The 8,442-nt window shown below is 37.8% G+C and overlaps 2 protein-coding genes across 2 annotated transcripts; both read left to right on the forward strand.

Annotated features, from left to right (window-relative positions):
- Positions 1 to 774: 774 nt before the first annotated feature.
- LOC6496922 (lysosomal alpha-mannosidase) lies at positions 775 to 4,253 on the forward strand. Its single transcript, XM_001963099.4, has 6 exons — positions 775 to 1,012; positions 1,070 to 1,440; positions 1,504 to 1,974; positions 2,032 to 2,642; positions 2,700 to 2,947; positions 3,006 to 4,253. Exons 1-6 carry the CDS (start codon positions 929 to 931, stop codon positions 4,200 to 4,202), a joined length of 2,982 nt encoding a protein of 993 aa, XP_001963135.1. The 5' UTR covers positions 775 to 928; the 3' UTR covers positions 4,203 to 4,253.
- Positions 4,254 to 5,044: 791 nt separating this feature from the next.
- LOC6496923 (sodium channel protein Nach) lies at positions 5,045 to 8,420 on the forward strand. Its single transcript, XM_001963098.4, has 10 exons — positions 5,045 to 5,175; positions 5,261 to 5,366; positions 6,726 to 6,817; positions 6,887 to 7,340; positions 7,395 to 7,513; positions 7,572 to 7,726; positions 7,787 to 7,849; positions 7,914 to 8,020; positions 8,077 to 8,191; positions 8,258 to 8,420. Exons 1-10 carry the CDS (start codon positions 5,045 to 5,047, stop codon positions 8,371 to 8,373), a joined length of 1,458 nt encoding a protein of 485 aa, XP_001963134.3. The 3' UTR covers positions 8,374 to 8,420.
- Positions 8,421 to 8,442: the final 22 nt, after the last annotated feature.

Consider the following 8,442-nt stretch of genomic DNA (forward strand, 5'->3'; position numbering starts at 1 on the left):
TAAACAATTTTGTAAAGTTTTTAAAAGAAACTCAAAGTTTTGGAATACAAAACAAAAGTTGAATTTGAAACTTTAATTCCCACAAAATTATTAACAAACGGCGTGTTTACAAATATTGAATCACTATTATTAATGGCTTGTAAATCAAAATGCTTATAAATTCAAGATTTTGTAAATATTCAACGGTCGTTAAATCTTTTGTTTAATCAATTCAAATTTTGTGTAGCATTGAATGCAAAAAAGGCAAGAACCAATCAATAACGACGCTGAAATTTTGTATTTTATATTTCAATTTTGAATGAAGAATGAATAACTTTTTAATCAAGGAACTCAAATCATTCACAACCTTTAGATCACTTCTAAAAGTAGATGGATTAGGGGTCCCCATTCAAAAATATTTTAAGAACCAGCTTGTTTACAAGACCCTCCTTTTATAATCCTCTTATTCGAGTACAAAATCATAAAAAAAATTCGATTTCCTTTCACAATCTGAATAATTAATTACTTGAACCGATTGCAGCGTTGATAAGAATTATAATGCAAAATACAGAAGCCGGTGGCTATAACCTAAACATAAACAAATATGAATATGTATGTTTATTTTTTCAAAAACTCTGATAAGCTTCACAAGCCCCAAGTTCGTGTAAACACATACGAGTACTCATAAGTATTTTATTTTGCAAATTAAACGGATAATGATTCGAATGCAATAATTTTGTATTACTTCTATCTGAAGGGTATACCAATGTAAGGTGTTATCGCGGCTAGGAGCCCCCTAAATGGATTTTAATTTGATAATCCCACTCAAGGTTTATCGCTTCAAGTGGCACATCGCTGGGGTCTAAGGAATAGCCCCGTTCCTGGTTTCATTTGAGTCGGCTCTACAGTCCCGATAAGACCCCATCCATAGAGCTTTGCGTTCACTGAAATGGAATATTTCGGTAGAGTGCTAATATTTATCGCATTAGTGCTACCGTATGCTTCGGTATCCGAGGCTACCTGTGGATTCGAGGTAACTTGATTAATTTTCATCCAAATTATCAGCTCTTTAGATTTCATTGATTTTCAGACATGTCCCAAGACGAGGCTGAATATGATCAATGTTCATTTGGTCCCCCATTCGCACGACGACGTCGGTTGGCTGAAGACAGTTGATCAGTATTATTATGGAAGTCAGAATAAAATTCAACACGCCGGGGTCCAATACATCTTGGACACGGTGGTCCAGGAGCTTCTCAAAGACTCCAGCAGGCGATTCATTCAAGTGGAGACCTTTTTCTTTGCGAAATGGTATTCCGAACAGTCAGATACCGTACAACAGGCCGTACAAAAATTGGTGGCCGAGGGTCGTTTGGAGTTCACTGGAGGAGCTTGGAGCATGAACGATGAGGCTACAGTTCACTATCAGAGCGTAATTGATCAATTTAATTTGGGTTTAAAGTGAGTTTTTTTTTTTATATAAAATATAGTTTACATATTTTACATACATACATATATTTTTAGATATTTAAAAGACAATTTTGGTGACTGTGCTCGTCCCACGATTGGATGGCAAATCGATCCCTTCGGACATTCCCGCGAAATGGCTTCTATTTTTGCTCAGATGGGCTATCACGGCGAGTTCTTTGCCCGCATGGATTACCTTGATAAAAGGAAACGCCTGGGGGATCTGGGCATGGAGATGATTTGGAAATCCAGTGAAGCTCTCAAGAACTCTGAAATATTTACTGGAATGCTATACAACCATTACTCTGCTCCTCCGGGATTCTGTTTCGACATCAACTGCCAGGATGCTCCCATTATAGATGGGGATAGCTATGACAATAATGTGGCCGAAAGAGTGGATGGTTTTATTGAGTACATCAAGAACATGTCGAAATCATTCCGAACCCCCCACATAATGGTTCCAATGGGAGACGATTTTCAATATGAAGATGCCGAAGTAAACTTTAAAAACATGGACAAGCTAATACAGTAAGTTTGGATTTTTAAAAATTATATTTCTCAATCTTAAACTTGAGGTTCTATTAGATATGTCAACGCTCGCCAGTCGGAAGGTTCCCAAATCAATGTCTTCTACTCAACTCCCTCGTGCTACCTATATGAACTTTACAAGCTGGAACAGACTTGGCCCAATAAGACCCAGGACTTCTTCCCATACTCCAGTGACTCACACTCCTATTGGACCGGCTACTTCACATCGCGTCCCACCCAGAAGCGCTTCGAACGGGATGGCAACCATTTCCTGCAGGTGGTCAAGCAACTGGGTGTCCTCGCCAATCTGACAACTGTTCAGCAATCCGAGAATCTGGAGAACCTCAGTCAAGCCATGGGTATTATGCAGCACCACGATGCAGTCACGGGTACTGAGAAACAGGCAGTTGCCCAGGACTACGATCGTCTGTTGTCTGAGGCCATTGTTGGTGCCGAGAGCAATGCTCGGGATGCCCTAAGGATACTGACCAATCTGACATCTGGAGCGTTTGAAAGTTGCCTGGAATTAAACATTAGTACCTGCACTTTCACCCAAAAGAGTGCCAATAATGTGGTGGTGACTGTCGTGAATCCTTTGGGCCACACATCCACTCAGTATGTGAGGGTTCCTGTGCCGAAGGAGAACTATATAGTCACGGATGAAAAAGGTAACTATATCGTAGATTATTTTTAGATTTTACTCTTCAGGTTTGAATTATTTTTAGCTCGCGAGGTGCCGTCTGAGCTTGTAGCTGTGCCCTGGCAAATCTTATCTCTAGAACATCGACCGAACGACACCCAACACGAATTGGTTTTCCAGGCTACTGTGGAAAAGATTTCCAACTTCTATATTCGCATATTGCCAGTCCCAAAACACTTTTCAGATAATAGTGTTTATGACTCAGTAGACACTCAGAACTCTATTGGCCATGCAAACGACGAAGAATCCAGTGAATTAGTAGTTGAAAACTCGGTAAGTATTTTAAAAATATTATTTTTTCAGATTATAAGACTAATAACTTCCATTGCAGCTCATAAAACTAGTTTTCGATACCACTACTGGTGTCTTGAAAACCGTCGAAATGAATGGGATAACCGAAAATATTCAACAGAGTTTTGGAATCTACAAGGGATTCCGGGGCAATAATGGAGAAGCCCAGAACCGTTCATCCGGGGCGTATATTTTCCGACCCGACGGGAATATTGAAATACTATCCGACAAAGTGGAACTATCCGTTTACGATGGCACCAAAGTCAAAGAAGTGCACCAGCACTTCAATGAATTCGTCTCCCAAGTGGTAAGAATTTATGATGGAATAAATCGCGTGGAATTTGAATGGCTAGTCGGGCCCATTCCCATCGACGATGAGGTGGGCAGGGAGATAGTTACTCGATTTACCACCAACATAGCCTCCAATGGAAAATTCTATACCGACTCAAATGGCAGGGAAATGCTAGAACGTGACCGGAATAAGCGGGAGAACTTTGACGCCGATATGACAGAGTCAGTAAGTGGCAACTACTATCCGGTGACCGCCCAGATTTCCCTTCAAGACGACAAAAAGCGAATCACCCTACTTAATGATCGGGCACAGGGCGGAGCCAGCTTGAGAGACGGAGAATTGGAACTGATGCTGCATCGTCGCCTACTGAACGATGATGCCTTCGGCGTGGGTGAAGCCCTCAACGAGGAGCAGTATGGAACTGGTTTGATTGCCAGAGGAAAGATCTCCCTCATCCTCGACGCCGCCTCAGAAATTCCCAATCATGCGGAGAGATCCACGCAACTCGAACTGCACTTACCATTTTGGAAGTTTTTCAGCAAATCAAATAATGTTGCCTCTGTCAAGCGAAATCTATTACCCGATTTCGACGTGTTTCCCCGATCCGTTGGCTTGCTTTCCTTTGAAAAATATGATCAAAATCAAATATTAATCAGAGTGGAAAACTTCAATAGTATTGGCAATGTAGTCAGCTTCAACATTTATCCTCTCTTCGAGTCGTTGGATGGAAAAGAGATTTGGGAAACTACTTTGGATGGCAATTTGCTGCTGAGCGAGATGAAGAGATTCAAATTCAATCAGGATAGCTCGGGATCGAATCCTGCTGATTCTGATTACTTCTACGCCCCCCACAGGCCCCTGGAGGCGAATTCTACCATGGAAGCTTCGCAGTTCGCTGTCACTCTGGTGCCCATGCAAATACGTACATTTATTATAAAACAATAATGATTTTTGTATTAAAAATATAAAAATATAACGAAACTATTGATCCTTGAAGTCAAGTTTTTTTTTTTAACTGCCACACGAACAATAAGTATGTGTGTCTTTTTTCTGCTCCTCTGCTTGGCAAATGTCTATTTTGTTAATTTCTTTTGCCAGTTGGGATCGCATTATTTTCCGATACATACATTGGCAAAAGAAGCAAAAAGCCATCAAGAACATAATGAAACACCCAAGGATGAGGAGTATCAACGGTAATTTCCATAGAATATCACCGTTCGTATCCCTTTTCATATTAGTCCTTATGAAATTATAACACTCGTCGGCACTCATGAGGTCACCATCGCGCTTTGAAGTGCTTTCTTTATGAACTTTAGAATGTTGCTCATTAGCGATAAAGTTGGCACGACTTTCGGCGCAAAGATTATCAAACCAACCTCTAGTTTCTCTGTTAATCGACCTATATTGGTCAGGAGCTTCCATTTTTAATGAAAAACATTCAAGTACTTGACACTAAAAACAAATAATTCAAGACTTTGTACAGTTTTGACCCAAGATTATCCAATCTAAATATTATCCAATCCAATTTTATTCAATTATATGTTGTCATTAAAAGCTTATCTTTAACTCTCCTCTAAACATGGTATATCAATCACAGTATCTTATAATCTTGAATATTTAATAAAGTTTGAGTGGAAACTGTTTACAAACAGACTTTTGTCACGCCATAGGATTATAGTCACTTACGAGGATTATAAGTACCAATAGTCAGTCAAAAAACAGAACTCGAGTGTGTATACGATATACATAAATCGTTTCAAAAAATATAAAAAATATTTTATTAAACAATGGCCTTTAAAATAAATAAAAATAGGTCCTGGCCAAGAGCCATAATTGACTTTATCGATTCGTACTTTAACAACTGCTGCATTCATGGATTTAGATATCTGGTTCAAACAATACTTATTTTACTTGAAAGGTGTGTTAATATAAAAGCTATATCTAAACAAAATTAATAGAAATATTAGACACAAATATTTAACTTACATTTCTGTACTCTTTAGGATCCTCTGGCTTATATTATTAATACTTTCTATATATTACTGCATTATTGTCTGCCTGGCATCAATTGATCGTTATTACACAAAGAGCACACATATTGGACTCGAGGTACTTCAATTTATAAAGAGAAACAAATATTTGTACGATTTTTCGTCACATGTTCTGGGCTATCCCCTTCAAAATGGGGAAAGTGCATGGGGAGAACAATATGACCCCCTGCGAGAGCTTTATCTAGGCCTATTTCCATCCGATTCTTGAGCGGAATATCTTAAACGATTTGTGGATCGATTCTCCATCGATCTGCATCAAAACCTGAGAACAAAATATTTTTTACATTTTTCGTCACATTTTCTGGGCTATCCCCTTTAAAATGGGGAAAGTGCATGGGGAGGACAATATGACCCCCTGCGAGGGCCATATCTTGGCCAATTTCCATCCGATTCTTGGGCGGAATACCTTAAACGATTTGTAGATCGATTCTCCATCGATCTGCATCAAAACCTGAGAACAAAATATTTTTTATATTTTTCGTCCCATTTTCTGGGCTTTTTCCTTTAAAATGGGGAAAGTGCATGGGGAGGACAATATGAACCACTGCGAGGGCCACATCTTGGCCAATTTCCATCCGATTCTTGGGCGGAATACCTTAAACGATTTGTAGATCGATTCTCCATCGATCTGCATCAAAACCTAAGAACAAAATATTTTTTAGATTTTTCGTCCCATTTTCTGGGCTATTCCCTTTAAAATGGGGAAAGTGCATGGGGAGGACAATATGAACCACTGCGAGGGCCATATCTTGGCCAATTTCCATCCGATTCTTGGGCGGAATACCTTAAACGATTTGTAGATCGATTCTCCATCGATCTGCATCAAAACCTAAGAACAAAATATTTTTTAGATTTTTCGTCCCATTTTCTGGGCTATCCCCTTCCAAATGTGGAAAATGCATAGGGAGGACAATTTGACCCACTGCGAGGGCCATATCTTGGCCAATTTCCATCCGATTCTTGGGCGGAATACCTTAAACGATTTGTAGATCGATTCTCCATCGATCTGCATCAAAACCTAAGAACAAAATATTTTTTAGATTTTTCGTCACATTTTCTGGGCTATCCCCTTTAAAATGGGGAAAGTGCATGGGGAGGACAATATGACCCCCTGCGAGGGCCATATCTTGGCCAATTTCCATCCGATTCTTGGGCGGAATACCTTAAACGATTTGTAGATCGATTCTTCATCGATCTGCATCAAAACCTGAGAACAAAATATTTTTTAGATTTTTCGTCCCATTTTCTGGGCTATCCCCTTTTAAATGGGGAAAGTGCATGGGGAGGGCAATATGACCCCCTGCGAGGGCCATATCTTGGCCAATTTCCATCCGATTCTTAAGCTGGGATACTTTAAGGATCTGTTTTAAATAATTTTCAAAATAAATTACTATTTTTGAATATATTCCCAAAATAGAGAAACTATCACTTTTGGAACACATCTGTGCCAAGCTTAACCGTCTGTCCCATGCAACGAATTAATGACACCTATTTTGCTGATTTTTGCAGGTGAGCTGTGAAATATTTATTCTTCTTATACAATTTGCACATCCTTCTTTTTAAAATTTTTATTTATAGAAAAAATAGCATCAAAGGATCTCAAAAAAACATTTTTTGGGACTTTATTGAGAATTTGGCAAACTCCACGTACATTAATTTTCAAAATATTCCTGAAAGCGATGAGATCGACAGCCTAATCAAAGACTTAGATCTGAAACCAGAACGCTATATGGAGCTTATTTACAATCTGACCTTTGATAGCACTTACGAACCGATTGAAAAACAACGTACTCGCTGCATTGATGGACAGGTAAACATTCACGTTCGTCAGGTACTCACCGAATACGGATTGTGCTACATGGGAAACTCAATGTTGGGGAAGGAGTATAGTTCCCGGTATTTCATTTTCGGACAGTATCCAGAACCGAACAAATATGAAACAATGCGTAAACTGATTCAATATCAAAAAGGTTCCTATTTCGAAAAAGATGTTGGGCATACACTACTCGGATTTACCAGTGAAGCTATTGATGTAAGTGAATTTTAATATTGGTTTTACATTCTAATTAGTTATATTTTTAAATAGAGTTTTATCCACTCCGTTTACGAGGTAATGAAGGTAGATAATAATTTTGGTTACTCTACGGAAGGGGTAGTTTATGATCCTGTTACCGAAGAAATAACTGCTGAAGATAATATAGAAAAGTAGGTTTTCATAATTAAATTCACTTTATCTATCTTTTAATATAATTTAATTAATTAGGGAAGCCACAGTGGGAATGAGAAAGTGTCGTTTTTATCATGAATCAAATTTAACTCATTTTCCATTTTATACTCGAAATGTCTGTCAGCAAGAGTGTCGAATTAATCTGGCCTATAAAATTTGTAAATGCATTCCTCATTTTTATCCCAATCGGAGTAAGTAAATAGAATAATTTTGTAGCTTAAGTTTTGTAGAAAATAATTTATAAATTTTAGTTTCTCGTCCCAAGAAAGTTTGTGATTATAAAACTTTAAGATCCTGTTTTCCTAAGCATGCAAGTAATTAAAGAAAAATGATATACTTTAGCTCACATTTTAAGATATATATTTTTTTTAAGTATAGATTTCTTCTTGAAACTTTACGAAGAAAATAAAAATCATGAAAATCCTTCAACTTGCTATTGTGAACAAAATTGTGTGGATGCTGTGGTTACAACAAGATCAGCTCTGGTAAATAGGTTTAATGTAACATAAGTGTCCTTTTTTTAATAATTTTATTTTTCTAGCCAATGATAGGCTCAAGGCAGTTACTCGGTAGTATTGGAAGTTCTGTATCTATTAAAACTTGGCCACAAAGTCGCCTTAAACGTCAAGTCATATTTTCATTCACCGATTTATTAGGTAATTATTACATTATTAGATCATTATAGATATCTAATAGAACTACCCTATTTCCATTTCTTCTAGTTTCGATTGGTGGAACTGCCGGGTTGTTTCTGGGATTTAGTGTTTTGGGCTTAGTTGAACTGTTGTACTTTTTTACGATTAGATTAATTTGGCAAATCTTTGGTTACACCATCTAAACTACAAATGCACCTTTAAATAAAATAATGCTCACTTTTTTTATGTAATAAGATTATTTTTTTATTCGT

Source organism: Drosophila ananassae, chromosome 3R, assembly GCF_017639315.1.
Source record: "Drosophila ananassae strain 14024-0371.13 chromosome 3R, ASM1763931v2, whole genome shotgun sequence".
Classification (NCBI taxonomy): Eukaryota; Metazoa; Arthropoda; class Insecta; order Diptera; family Drosophilidae; genus Drosophila; species Drosophila ananassae.